This window comes from Leptidea sinapis, chromosome 21 (genome assembly GCF_905404315.1).
Source record: "Leptidea sinapis chromosome 21, ilLepSina1.1, whole genome shotgun sequence".
Classification (NCBI taxonomy): Eukaryota; Metazoa; Arthropoda; class Insecta; order Lepidoptera; family Pieridae; genus Leptidea; species Leptidea sinapis.
The window spans coordinates 740143-755938 of record NC_066285.1 but is presented as its reverse complement, the minus strand read 5'-3'; the positions used below and the strand labels follow the sequence as shown (position 1 = coordinate 755938).

The following is a 15796-nucleotide window of genomic DNA, read 5'->3' as shown; positions in this document are numbered from 1 at the left end:
CATTCGTTTAAAGTCAGCTTAGGGTGTGCGACCAGTCAGAGCAAAATAAACCAACCAATTTATAATATAACTGATGTATACCATTTTTATTAAGTAAAAGTTGAATAATCTTTCAAATTTATATAACAAAGCTCTTTTTCAACCTCGAACATGAAATAATTCGATTAGCTTTGGTTGACCTTTCAAAATTGAGGCTTTGTTTTCTGCCTTTTTATCTCTGTGTCCGTATAATTGGGATTTTATTCGTATTGTATGAACAATTGTGAGACAAATTGTTTTGCAATAGTTACTGATTTTGTAGAATATATAAGGTGAATTAATTAAAATTGTGCTGTACAATACCTAAATTTGTAACTATATAATTTTATGTTTAATATAGGTAGGGTAGGGCGGGGCTAGTTGAGCATAGGGGCAAGTTGGGCAATCGAAATATCTCAGAAACTATACACCGCACGCAGAAACATCAAATAGCGAAAATAAAGCGTCGATAGAGAAGAACTTATCGCACGACCGCAAGTGGCGACACGTCGATCGAGTAAAGTACATGACCGCATTATTTATTTTGACAACAATGAGTAAAATAGTTGTAAACAGTATTTCGTCTGTAATAGTCAAATATCATTCTTTTTTTAGTTTTCAATCGGGTAAGTGTTTCCCTATCATAAATTTATTCTACTTTTGATACATATAAAGGTTCTGCGTATAACCCTAACAGTTTATTCACATTCTCACCTATGTCTTAAACTTTCGGGGTGGGGCTAATTGAGCTATAGTTGCTCAACAAACATGGATTCAGTGTATCAGATATTTGGAATGTGGATTAGACAGGAGTGTCCACTGTGCTGAAGTCAAATAAGATTGTAGCTGGTAAGTTTAAAGTTTACCAGGAGAGAAACATGCATACAAAGTCAAGTTTGGAGAAAATGGGCTCACACAAAATGTATGCCTGGTGATGGTCTTACTTTCGTTTGTGTCAATTGCAACAGTGACATGAGAGTTCATTATTCAAAGAATTTGTTTTGTCGTTTTGCCTATAAAAATTATAAATAAAAGATGATTGTCACAAACAAATTTGATTTCGTGTCTAGTTAACATTGAATCCATCTGAGTGCTCAATTTGCCCCATATCCTTGCTCTACTTACCTCACCCATGGGGTATGTTGAGCAAACATGACTTTCTGTATTCAAACAGCTGTAGCTCTTGAAACTCAACTAGCTAGATATAATTACTATGGCCACTTTTGCTAAGGGATTTATTAGTAATTAATCAGTATGCAGAAGAAGACATTAAGAGTTAGCGTTGAGGAACTATAACCGCTCAAGTGAAAAATTGCTCAACTAGCCCCGCCCTACTCTACTTGTACCTACCTACACAAATAAAAATATTAGGTTGACCAAATCGTCCCCGAGACTATACGCGAAACGCAAATTACTTCAATATTTTGACCACAAAACCTAGCGCTGTCGGACTAAAGCACAACTATGACTAGTTTGATCTTCGTGCCTACCTTGCTGGAAAACAAATAATAATATAATAATAATAATAATTCCTTTATTTCAGGCTACATGGCCCATAAAATAAATACCTTATAGTCTAACATACATATGATATATAACTTAAATCTACGTCACATTTTCGCAGCGATGTGAGGCGCGGGTTCGGTAGCTTCCGGCGGTCGGCGACGTCCGCGATACTTGCGGAACACGACCCCCTTCGGCCACAGCTGCACGTCCAGGAAGGTTGAAATATGTTCTGTCGGGACGCGAACAACAAAAGAGTTGAAGTCTACTGCGTGGCGCGTCACCAACTTTTCGACACCCAACCGGAACCTTGTCTTCTCCACCAAGTACTGAACAATGTCGGAGGCCTTGGTGGTGTGGTGAAAGCGAGAGACGTAGATATACGTCGCTGGGATTACGGGACGCAGGAGCTGGTTCTGTCCTATCGGTGCTGTGCCACATTGGTTATGACTAGGAGGTCTCCTCTTCTTCCGCTCCACCTTAATGAAGCCCTCCTTATTGGTCAGACCCTTCGACACAGCTCTACAAGCGGGTTCGTTGCGGGCGTGCCCGCTTCTACTTTCTGTCCTCAGCACTGTCCGCTTTCTGGGTTGCTGGCGGATGGCAGCAGCATAGTCACGTTGAGGTGTTGACGTAACCACAGCAGGCGACACCTCCGAGAGGGGAGGAGGTGAGGGACGGGCGGTAAGTACATTACTGCTTACACGTGCGGGCGCAGCAGCCGGTATTGAGTCGAATTTTGCTGATTCAATACTCGCTGGCAAAGCAATGCAAGCCCCACGTCGTGTGTTGATGTTATTGGCCTCTATTGACCTACTTACAACGGTATTGTTGCGCAAAGTCTCAACTTCAGCTTGCAGGTCCGTGATGGTGTTCTGGGATGCCTCTAATTTCAACACTACTTCTGCCAGGCCTGCCTTGAGGTTTGTGATGTCTTTCAGCAACCTGGTGACGTCGACATGGTCGAAGGTGACGGGCGGTAACTTGTTCAAGTTCCTTGCCACGAAAGACGGTACGTCGTCAGGATCAGTCACCTTCAGGAGATTTATCATGTCCTGAAGACTTCTCTCTCCCCTTTCATCCCTCCTGCGGGACGGCATCTGGTCGGTTTTCATCAAAACCTCGTACAGGAGCGTCTTGGCGTTGATGATCTCCTCACTCTTGAAATTTGATGCACAGATCTGGATGATGCTGATCTCGTCCATAGTATCAATTGCGTGCTGAAGGAATGCCAGCAATTCATTGGCTATGAGTTTTTCGGAACTCATAGTCATAATAGCATGCAGCGGCGGTTGCCGCGCAGATCGCGAATATAAATTATATTCGTAAGTTCAGTGAGCATGTACGTTACCGAGCGCGCTCGGAAATGCACGCCCCTGGCCACTACAGGGTAGGATTCATAAAAATACCGCATCTCATACCACTCTGCTGACCTATAGATTGTGCCACACGCGGCGGCAACCTAAAAAGCGCTGAATATCCGACATCTGTTTCTGCTATCCATATACAAAGTGTCTATTGGAATTGCTTTAATGCAAGGGCAGTTGAAATTGCCATCACAAGACCAGGGCTGATTAACTACCGTCAGGGTGCTTGCAAATGTGTTGCTTGTCTCGTCAGTTATCACATAAAAATGTTATACCCGTGCATATATATATATATAAATATTTGACGGCCTATATAGTCGAGTGGTTAGCGATCCTACCTATTAAGATAGAGGTCCCGGGTTCGAATCCCGGTAGGTGCAAGCAATTATATGATGAATATGGATGTTTGTTTCCGAGTCACGGATATTTATATGTATTTATGTTTGTTAAGTAAGTATATTGTATTAAATATATATCGTTGTCTTGTAACCCATAGCACAGGCTATATTATGCCTAATTTGGGGCAAGATAATTTGTGTAAAAGTGTGTCAATATTGTTATCTTAATATATATAAATTACGTGACACGTTGTTTGTCCGCGATGGACTCCTGAACAAATTTTAATGGGGATTACTACATGGAGTGCAGTTTGGCCCAATTTGAGAGATAGGATAGTTTTTATTACAATTTGAATTATTCCCATAATTATTTTTATTTTTAATATTTGTTTTGTATGGACATATTTTCTATGAGAGAATTTACTGACGCACGGTTTTACAGTTCCGCTGTGAAACAATTTCATTATAACAACAGGGAGCATTTGTTACGAAATAATTCTTGATGTTATATTGAAATATTATTGGCAAATTCCCCTAAAACAGTATTTTTTTTATTATCTACAGAACGTCTGTCGGGTCAGCTAGTTATTATATATAATGTAATCAAACATTCTTGTAATGCAGAAAAATAACCTAAAACTTTTATCGCCTCGCCTTTTTTGAAGCCTCGCTAAAACGTGGAAGAGATATTATATTGCATAACAGGAGAGGTAAACATTTACAATCTCACAGCAGTGTAGTCGTGTTAGTAAATCGTTAAGTTCCGTCGTTGCATCGGAGATTAGATTTCACGCCACACCGCGTCGTAGCGCTAACTGCTACAGCTTTGTAGCTGGGGGCACTAACAGATTGACCGCCCGGGAATCATCAAGGATTTTTTACTTTGTGATGTATATGATGCATACTGTGTATTGTCAAATATTCATAGCCAGTGTAAAACTCTCTTTTTATTCGCTTTTCGATATTGATACACCAATCGATATATAGACAAATCAAATTTGAAAACACAATTTTATGAACGATGCGGGACTCGAACCCATGACCTCCGTGCAAAGTATTGCTCTAAGCTTTAATAGATGGTCTAGCGTCACTTTTATTGTCTCTGAGATACATCTGCAGTGCCGTAAAACCATCTACTAACTAACATTTTACCCTTCCTTTTTAATATATTTCCTTTTGAATTTTAATTTGGAGATTATTCAATTGGAGTGTTTGCTATTTAGACCGTCATCTCTATTGAAATTTTGGTATTGTTATCTTAACATTCTTTCCAGAGCTATTCTCTGTTGACAGAATTTTTGGTTGGTTAAAACGGATCTAGTGATTTGGGGTGTTCTGATGTTTGCGCAAATACACTTCACTTACAGCGACGGCATTCTTTGATATCCGCAATGTGTTTTTATGTAACACTGCTGCCCCTGGAAAGGTCTAAAATAAATGGTGACCTGGTTGAGTTCTTGTAGCAGGCTTAACCATGCTCACTAGTATGTCATTGCTTGTTGCGTCTTCATGGGTCGTTTCCTTCCCAAAATATGGTCGATGGAGGCGATGCCTGGTCCACGCGTCATGCTCGTTGAACGGCGCTATTTGTGGTGGCTGGATGGTCCTGTCATCGAGAACTCAACTTTATGATATTAAAATAAAAATAGTTAAAGTAATAATAATATATGTCTTAATAAAGTTCATACTATATGTACAGTGTGTGCGAATTGCTGCATATATTATATATTATAATCAATAACTCGTGTCTTTTTTTTTACTTAAGCACCTTTTTTTATGTTTCTTTACTTATGTAACGTAACTTAGGACGTTTGAGTACATTTTAGTGCAACGCTTCATATAAATTGTAATTAAAATAGTTTTTAAAACGATGAAGCTGTGAATATTGATTTTAAAGAATGCCAATGAGTTTCTAGCCATTTTTTCTCATTAAAGCTCAACCCTTTCCGAAGTTGTATCTTAATATATTAGTCTGGCCATAAATAATGTTACAATTAAAAATAAACAAAATATTACATTTGAATTTGGAATATATCATTTTTATATGATTGATCATTGAGTTTTCTCATTTTGGCGCCAATACATTGTACAATATTTTGCTATATTATAATGGAGTGGGGTGATAAAGAGAACCGAATCGCTGTGATTGCATTACACAAAGTAGGTATGGAGCTAAATTCAATTTTTTAAACTCATCATACGCTTGGTATTAGTAAAATGTTTGTGTATCGGGCTATTAATAGGTACAATAAGACTTCCTCTGTTTGTGACAGTTTAAAGTTTCTAGAGAAAGACTCAACGTACAACAGGCTTGTATTGCAGCCAATGGAGACCAGTTCGAATAAACTTTGTATATTTTAAATTGTTTTATATTTAAACTCTAACACACAGTAACAGTAATAAATTTTATTTGCAATAGAAAATTTTTTTTCTTTGTTTCAGTATTTATAGCAAGAGTAGGTATATGTAGTAGAACTTTATAAACTTCCTTGACTCGGAAAAATCATTCATATTCATCATGTAATTCCCGTTATTTGAACCCGGAATCTGCACCTAAGTGGGCAGAATCATAATCATTGGTTTATATTATCTGTGTAGTACATAGGCTGCACTAAAAGTATCGGGAATGGAATATTTCCACTGTTCCTGTCATATTAAAATCTTTTTAATTGAAATCTCCTTGGTTTTAAAAATCGAATACCATTTATTTATTTAAAAAAAGATTCTCGGTCTTGTCAAACTTGTTTAGTCGTTGAGAAAATGGAATTGACTCGAGAAAATTCTAGAGCGATGATTTATTATGACTTTCGAAGTGATTTAACACAAAAACAGAGTGTTGACTGGATGATTTCTGCATTTGGTGATGAAGCCCCATCCAAAACCACAATTTATCGCTGGTTTGCTGAATTTCAACGTGGACGTGTCAAGCTCAGTGATGATCCCTGTCAAGGTCGTCCAAAAACTGCAGTCACCAAAGAAAACGTTGATGCTGTGCGTAAGCTGATTGAGGCAGATCAGAATACTTTGAAAAGCAATAAATACATTTTTAAATAGTAATGTTGTGTCACTTCCTTGATTCCCGAAATTTTCAGTGCCGCCCTCGTATATCTACTGGAATATATTATTTTTAAAACTGCACAGGACGTCTTAACATTTCAATAAAAAAAAATGATAATTCTATATATTATACAGTGGCATCACGGCCATTCGACGGATGTAGGATAGAGTCTGTTACAGAGCGTCAGTAAAGTATAATTTGTCCAGTTATTGGAAGATGGATAAAATTGAATATTAGTTTTAATCTTAGATCATTTATACGTCTGATATACTGTGACAGCTGTGAAAACGTCGAAAAAAAATGACTTGATGAAAAAAATGGTTGACTGTTAATATACTGTTAAGAGTTAGTACTAACTGTACTAACTCTTGTTGCCTATTCTTCAGTTCACAAAAAAAAACACAGCTATATCAACCGATCATTTCCTTTTAAATCAGCTCTTTATATACTTCAATCAGCTAAATTAAAATAAAAAATCTCTCCACCTTGACGTTGGCCGAATCGTCGTCAACATTCAGTCGACGGAGCCAGTTATAATAAAAAAAAACCTCCATTTTGAGCAATGCACGCACACTAAAGTCATAAACCTGGCCTGATTTCATCGGTTGTCTACCAGCAAGAGGCTCATCTAGACGTATTAATTATCTAATATTTTAAGGTGATACTAAATGCCAGCGACCTTGAGCGATATGAGTTCACGGCTGCCGGCTCGCCATCTATGTAACAAAGCCAATATTTTCAAAATTGTTGGGTGGAAAACTGTTTATATGCTTACAATCCTCGTTATTCACTACTACTCTGAATAAATGAACCTCCACAAAAAAGTACAAGCTATAAGAATAATTTTTCTGAGAGAAGTACCAAAAAAATGCGTCACGCCATGCCAAAAAACTTGTTTAACTTCAAAGAAAAGTGGTAGTTCAAAAAGGCTTGGCAGTGTTAACTATAACCAACAGCAAGCATTCGCAACCTACAAATAAGACTTAAGGATATGTGTAACAGGATTAAGTAATGTTCATAGCTCCAAATGCTATACTTTCACCACAAAACTTGTCTAAAAACACCATTTTTGCGTGTTTTCTGCTTACTCTTCGCCTTAAATTGTGATTTTGGAAGCCCCCATTTGGCGTTCGCCATTTGTGTCGAGGCATTTCGTCGAAGGGCAGCAAAGGACCTTACAGTGCTTTCATTTATTAATTATACTTGCTCATGTAATGCATGGAGTATTTGACGTTTAAGTATTTTTGTTGTATCACTTAACATATAATACTATAATTTAACTGATTTGTAAAACGATGAAGTTGTAAATGTTGATATGAAAATATGGCGATAACATCCTTGCCACTTCTTCTTATTAAAGCTCAACCTTTTCCGAAGTAGTGGTCAAAGTAAAAAGAACAGCTTTTTTTTGACATTGATGAGTCGTCCTGGCTATCTTTGGAGGAGGCCTTTGTCCAGCAGTGGACGTCTTCCAGCTGAAATGATGATGATCATGATTTCGTCGAAGCTCGTAATAGTGGATGGTTCTCGATTTTTACTAGACACAGGCATTTCAGAATTAAAGCTGAAAATATTGTCGAATTTTATTCCAAAACTGTCCCAATATACAATAAAAGATATTTGTTTTAAATAAAACAGGATATACTTTGAAACATCAATTTGTCTTTATTTATCTTAATAAATACTTTGTACTACAAGAGAAAGTTTTATAATATGTACAAAAAAATAGTTTAAGATTTTTGACTATAAATGCATCTCGTTCTAGATGATTTTATTTTTAACAAAACAAAAATAAAAACAATAAGAGTTAGGCACTGCATTTAACATTCCCTCAATATATATCACAATCATTTGTATGTCATACATAATATACACAGTAAATAATTAATTAATATATTTAATTACACTAATAAGCGTTTCATTTTAAAGAATTATTATTAAATATCTTTGTTAAAGATATTTATTGTACCTACACATAAGTATTATACTATACAATATGCTTTGAAGTCATACTAATGTGAAACGTTCTTTGCTTTCGTGGGTAATAATATAATGTGTTTTGATGCCCATTTTGTATTGCAACACTCGAGGAATCACAGGAGCGTTGCCTTCCTTTACGATGGGTTTATGCGGTTCTTTTTAAAGGTAACCCCATGTCTTATTACCAAAATCATCCCAATTTTTGCTCGATATGGAGATTTTAAGGTGACAACACTAAAATAAAATTTTTGTGTTAATTTTTAGTCTTAAATGAAATCAATTTTTTTTATTCTATAATGCTTATTTACCTTAACTTTAAGGTAGAAAAATTTTAAGGTTTTACTTATAACTCAACTGTAGATTGTCAAAACGATCACACAGCCCGGGACTGCACTATGATTAGGTATAGCAATAACTTTAAAGTTAAATAAACTTTGTTTAATAGTTGTAAATAAAAAAAAGAGTGGCAATGAGTTTCTTGCTACTTCTTCTCATCAGCTCTTTTTACGAAGTAGCAGTAGATTCAATAAGAAAATATATTTTTTTTGACATTCGTGTCGTTTCCGTGACCTATATGAATAAAGGGTTTTTATTTGATTTGATTTGAACAAACAATCATATTTATTTGTGGCGTGTGTGGATTAATACTGTACTGCACTCAGTAACATTAGTGCTTAAACTTATTAATTTATGTTTTACTTTTTTATTTGCTCATGTGAGGCATTGAGTATTTGAAGTTTAAGTATTTTTGTTGTATCACTTTACATATAATACTATAATTTTAATGATTTGTAAAACGTTGAAGCTGTAAATGTCGATTTAAAAAATTTGGCGATAAGATTCTTGCCACTTCTTCTCATTAAAGCCCAACCTTTTTCGAAGTATTGGAAAATGTAAAAATAAAAGAAATTTTATTGACATTCACGAGTGTCATTTCCTTGACCTACATGAATAAAGTGATTGATTTTATTTAATTTATTTGCGTAAAAAAGTAGTAAATATAGAATATTTGGCACACTTCTTTGGCGTATTTCGTGAATGTAGAAATAGTATTATTTTGAATTACCTAAATATAATTTAAAGAACTGACAAATCTGATATCAAGTTTTTTATAGATAAAATAATAAAAATACCGGAAAACTAATTTTACTCACGCACGCCAAACACCACCTTATACTTATATACTTACAATGCAATAATAATTATAATTCAGCGAAATTTTATTACTTAAGGAAGACTTAACTTGATATAATACTGTGTATAATTTGGCGTATTTTACTTATACAGTCTATTATACCCAAGCGTTATAGGTAGCGTGCCAACGCGGGCATCGAAAGTTTGACAATACATATATAGTGCGGTCTGGCTCACTGACCTCTACTATATAGGTACCACTGGACTGGCGGCTGTCGAAGTGATTGTATGCCTGTTTTATGCGGGCGCCAGACTTAGCTTCACATGTTTGAACAGATGTTTGAATGCTAAGTGTGGCACGGGACTTTGGGTATGTGTTCAAAGTCTGAACAAAGATTTGCACTTTGCCACGCGGTGTTGGTTGTTTTCGACACATCAAAGCGTTCAAAGTTGAATGTGTTCAAATGTTTGCGTAGCTTGCCATACTTGTTCAGTGTTCAGTTGCTCGACCGTTGTTGAGCGGAACGGTTGTGTTCGTGCTACACTGCGTGCAGCTATATAATGGACTGGAGCAGCGAGTGCGTTCTAGGATTTGTAGAGCTATTACAGGGGGAACCATGTATATGGAACCCGAAAATAAAACAAACACAAAAATAGAACCTTAGTAAATGAGCCCTGGTCTGTTGAAGAATTAAAAAAGAAAAGAAATAGTTTACTGACACAATATAGAGAACATTTAAAGAAAATCAAGGAATCGACTAAAACAGTATTATTGTTTTCTTGCACATGTAAAAAATAATTACATGCACACAAATAAAACAGGCACACTGAGTCTACGAAATCGTCGTCCATCTTGTTTGTTGTCTACCAGCATACTGTGGAGAAAAATGTTTGCGAAGCAAGTCCGGCAGGTTACGTCAATATGTGTTCAAATGCTTTGCAAAGTCGTCAAAGATATGTGAAATTCTTTGAAGCTATATATCTGGCGCCCGCATAAATATTCGCCATTTTGGTGCTGTTGGCCATGTAGCGAGAGTTAGTACTAAAACTAGTGATGACAACCTCAGCAAACATCGATAGATGGTGGGAATCTATTTACAAAAAAAAATCTTTACTTTGTTATGTTGATTCTTGAAGTATAAATAACACGGAAAACGAACGAAATTAAATCAAAATGCAAAAAGTACTTGAGAGTATTGTATGTTCCTTCTCAGCCATTTGTATTATACGTCAAAATTAGTTCTGTGGATGCTCGCGAGTGGCGCTTCAAATAGGCACAAAAATATTACTGTTATAATTGTATTTATACTCGAACTTGGTAGCATTAAATACATAATCATTATTAACGATAATGATAACAATATGAACGAAGACACAATATACGACATACATACTTCATTTAATCATAAAATTTCTAAATATTTTTGATAACGATTTCATTACCAAATACTTTAAAGAAATACTTTATTTAATCTCATAGAGTAATTAAAAATTTCCCCGAGAAATCACAAACTTACTCATCAAGTTATAGTACCTTTTTATTTCTTTAGTGGCACCAAATGCAAGTAGTAGGTACCTTTTCTGTTATGTCTGTGTTGCCAAAATGTGGAAAAACAATAATTGTGGGTAAATCAATTTATAAAATGTTTGACGAATTCGATTTACTGATTACTATAAGAAAATATGCATTACATAATATGTATATATACATATCAAGTTTATTGCTATATGTTGAATATGTATTTATTATTGGAATTTACGTCACTAGTGAGGGACTACTCTATCGATACATTCATAATGTAGATACGAGTTAACATGGACTAGATACACCGATAAACAACTACATATAGATTTAAACAAATAATTTTACAACAATATGATATGTGATATGTACATTAATAATTTTTACGATGTTAATTAACTCACATAGTAGGAAATACATCGATTAGTACGAATAGAGAATAAAGATAACTGGTTTAGCAGACTAATCCTAGTTTTAAATATTTTTACAAAAAATTTTTAATCTAACATTGAGAAATCACTTGTAATTAATAACTAATGAGCATATACTTGGAACATAGACTTAACTGTTAAAATTCTTGAGACTAAATGTGCTTTGATTGGACGCTTTTGTCGGTAACAATTTTTGTGTTACATCACTATCACTTGCTGAATATCGACTTCTCCTTAAAGTGGCGGTCTTATAATCCTTATCGTTTCTTTTGAAATCTGCGGGTACGTCTAAATTTATGCAACTTTCAGCGGGGCTTCTTTTTTGCTCGGGTTTTTCACTCGCTGTGCTAGAAGGTGTGCTACTTCCATTTTCGGTTTCTACGATTTGTTCGAGACCGCTCGGTCGACGGTTACGTGTGTCGTAGTATTCTACTGCTGGGGGCAGGACTGGGGTTAAGTTGGCCATGGGATCTAAGCCGAGTAGTAGCATCACGGTGGCTGGATGTTCCACTATGTATTGAGTTACACAGTTTAAGAATGGTTCAGTCTGTGTACACCTGTTGACTTTCGGTCGCTCCGGCGTAGTAGATCGTTCTTGCTGCAAAAAAGGAAAAAAAAGTGTGTGTGTTAAAAGGTAAAAAAATTGTATAGAAATACGCAATTATTTTTATACTTTTTAGTGCATATTATATCTATTGTTTTGGAATAGTGTTTTTAAAGTCGGTTGTTTATTTGTAAATTTATTTTTATTTATTTTTATTTTTAGTGAATTTGTGAATTTCCAATAAAAAAAGAATCATCGAAATCGGTTGGCGCGATATTGAGCTATTTGTAAATTTATCCACTTTGCTATACGTATGTATAGCAAATTTAAGACTTTTATGGTTTTCTCATGGATGCCAGATCTGGACCAATGGGAAACCAATACAATGGGACACGGGAAGCACCAGCTTTCAAATAAAAAAAGAATTATCGAAACAGTTTCACCCAGTCGAAAGTTTTGACGTAACAAACATAAAAAAACACACCGACGAATTGAGCACCTCCTCCTTTATTGAAGTCGGTTAAAAAACATAACATCAGTGGAGTAACAAAGCACATATAAAGATAGAGTAACAAATTCATGTACGGTAACATATTAGCTAGATTTTAGAAATTGACCACTTTTTCGACATAAATATAAAAAAGGAGTTTGGCCAGAGACTCTTTGTTATTTATGCTTTATACTAACTAAGTTTCTTAATTAAGATTCTTTTATAAACTTTCTTAAGTAGATACATATTTTTTTTGAATTCTCTATAATTCTGTTGACTATGAAAATTAAACATTACTATAAGTAAACCAGGCCAACGAGACGGCATAAAGAATGTAAACAAACAGACCGTTACTGAGTTACACTGCGATATCAAGTGATTATTAAGTCTGTCCTTATCATGCGTAAGCAGTAATGGCGTAAGTGGATTGACGATACCTGTCGTTGCTTGTTTCGTGGTACAGGAAAGCAGTCACTACCGCAGTTGCCAACATTTGGTCCGCCATTTTGTGAACAAGTTTATTCCTGTTTGGATTGCGTTCGAAGTGATATATTTTTTTTGTATTTAAATTTGTTTTTGCTATTATTAATCCGTTACTTTTAGTTTCCTTGTTGATTTTTGCTGTAATTGTGAGGTAGTTGTTTGATTTTAATTATGGAATCACAGGCCGGTAGTTCTAGAGAAAAATATATCAATTCTTTTAAATTTTCAAAAATATGGATGAAAATGTTTTGAAACCCTGAAACTTTGTTTACATTCTTTATCTCCTCTTGTTGACCTTACTATAGTTTATGCGTGATTTATGACATTGTAACAGAGTAAATGATAATATCAAATAATTCCATGTACCTGATCCCAACAAAACACGTCAGGTGGATGACTACAGCTCCGAGCTAATTGGTTCGGGGGAGTGTTCCACTGGAGGTTCGGGTTTGAATGAGCGGCGTGCCATACAGGCCCAGTCATCTCCTGCAGAGCTTGAATTGCATGCCGCACCTATATTATGTACAGTTAAGATCAGAATACAGACAGCAGTTTCATAGATTGACTTGTATTATGAAATATTTGCGATAATTGGATATTGTACTCTACCAACTGGAATTTTTATCGAATTCTTCAAAATGTTACAATGATTATATTAATTGTATTAAGTCTTAACCAACGTATAGTCGAAGCATAAAAATATTCAAATATAGTTTATTAGTATTTACTTTGATTAACGCGAGTCTACACATTTAAATAAAATGATGTAAATGTTCTTTTTACATAACGTATTTCGTATTTTTTTGTAATGTATCTATTTTACCCGACGTTTCGTGACCTTTGCAGGAGTACGTTTTCGTGGCGACTGATGCCAGTACTTTATGTAGAAAATAAAGTCACAATTACACGCGTTTTAATCCTTTAAAAAGTATTTTATTTGAATATTTTTATTATTAACGTAACTGCCTTTTTAAACAATTTGTACATGCTCAACGGCATTTATTGATGACATGACAACATTGGTGTGAATCAGTGAAATAAATGAATTGGGTGAAATAAAATAAAAATGACTTGGAAAGTTATTAACTGCGAATCTGGAAGAGCGAAAGACTGCAAGTTTGAAAATAATCTAATAGTAAACAATACAAAAATCCACTCTGAGCAGGAAGTAGCTTCTGCTTTTGAGAATTTTTTTCTGACATTCCAGTTTCCATCTAAGCACCTTGTCTCGTCCACCAGTGTTGCCGAGTCACTTCTTTTAGAAAATGGAAAATGAAAACAAAATTTCAAATTCAGTGTTGTTAGCCCAGCAGAAATAATTAAAACTTTCAGATCCTTAGAAATGAAAAAAACTGCTGATATATGGGGCATATCTGTAAAAATAATAAGTTCTGTTATTGACGTCATAGCACCATATCTAGCACTAGTTTTTAATAACTGTATTGAACATGGCGTGTTTCCTGACCTTCTGAAGTATAGTAAAATTACTCCAATATTTAAATCGGGACTCACTTCTGACCCGAATAACTATCGCCCTGTTTCGGTGTTGCCGACCCTTAGTAAAATTGTTGAAAAAATTATTTTAAGCCAAATGCTTACTCACTTTAACACTTATAAGTTACTTCATATAAAGCTATTTGGTTTTACTAGGGGACGCTCGACTACGGATGCAGGTGTTGAACTCATCAGGAATATTTATGAAGCCTGGGAGGAATCACAGAATGCACTTGGTATCCTCTGTGATTTATCTAAGGCTTTTGATTGTGTTCAACATTCAACGCTGGTCAGGAAGCTATGCCACTATGGTATAAGAGGATCTGCACTCGATCTTCTGATCTCATATTAAAATAATAGGATTCAGAGGGTCGAGGTGAATGGCAGGAGATCTCCTGGGACTCCTCTCGGTATGGGGGTACCACAAGGGTCTATTCTGGGGCCCTTCCTCTTCCTAATTTATATAAATGATCTACCTAACCTTGTAGAAAAAAAACACAAGCTGGTATTGTTTGCGGATGACACTTCACTTATATTCAAAGTGAAACGAAGCCAAGTTTTGTATGACGAAGTAAACAATGCTCTATCTGACATCGTGTACTGGTTTAGCGCCAATAACTTATTGTGAAATAATCATAAAACCAAACATATTAAATTCACCGCGCCAAATGTCAAAAATGTAGATGCGAATATTTTATTAAATGGAGAGGTGGTAAAACCAGTGGAATCTGCTATATTTCTTGGCATTACTCTTGATTCCAAATTGCAGTGGTATAGGTCCTAAAGAATCATTAAGAGAAAAATTTAAAGAAATAAACATTTTGACTGTTGCTTCTCAATACATTTTTGATAATGTTTTGTATGTTCATAAGCACATTGAGGAATTTTCTAGAAACTGTGATATTCATAATGTTAACACGAGGAACAAACATAAACTTGTTATTCCTACTACTCGGTTGGGTCGAGTTAGTAAGTCTTTTGTTGGGCGATGTATATGCTTCTACAATATGATCCCAGAAAATGTACAAAACAAATGTGTTACGAAATTTAAAATAATTGTTAAAAAACGTTTGTGTGGGAAAGGTTATTATAGCATAAACGATTTTCTTAATGACACCACGGACTGGGAATAAAGTGAACACCCTCAGGCTCTTTAATTATAAATGTTTATTGTACGATATTACATTGTAATCCATATTTTATATCAAAAAAAAACCCCCTGAGTTTCTTGCGCCCATTCCTCTCAGGTCTGAGGCAGTCTCTTTTGAATGGGTGGTAGATTTTAACGTTCAATAAGTGATTTTAAATCCTATTTTGAATAAAAATATTTGAATTTGACAACATGATCCCAGAGAATATTAAAAACAAATATGTTACGAAATTTAAGATAATTATTAAGATACATTTATGTGGTACAGATAACATAATAGACTT

General features: G+C 35.2%; 1 protein-coding gene across 1 annotated transcript in view; it reads right to left on the bottom strand.

Moving 5' to 3' along the window:
* Nucleotides 1-7926: 7926 nt before the first annotated feature.
* The window catches only part of LOC126970485 (potassium voltage-gated channel subfamily H member 8), a 179607-nt gene continuing 171737 nt past the window's right edge, over nucleotides 7927-15796 (bottom strand). The window contains exons 16-17 of the mRNA XM_050816417.1: nucleotides 13235-13381; nucleotides 7927-11949 (exon numbers count right to left, since the gene is read on the bottom strand). Coding sequence (XP_050672374.1) covers nucleotides 11482-11949; nucleotides 13235-13381 — 615 coding nt within the window. The 3' untranslated portion in view covers nucleotides 7927-11481. The remainder of the gene's footprint in view (nucleotides 11950-13234; nucleotides 13382-15796) is intronic.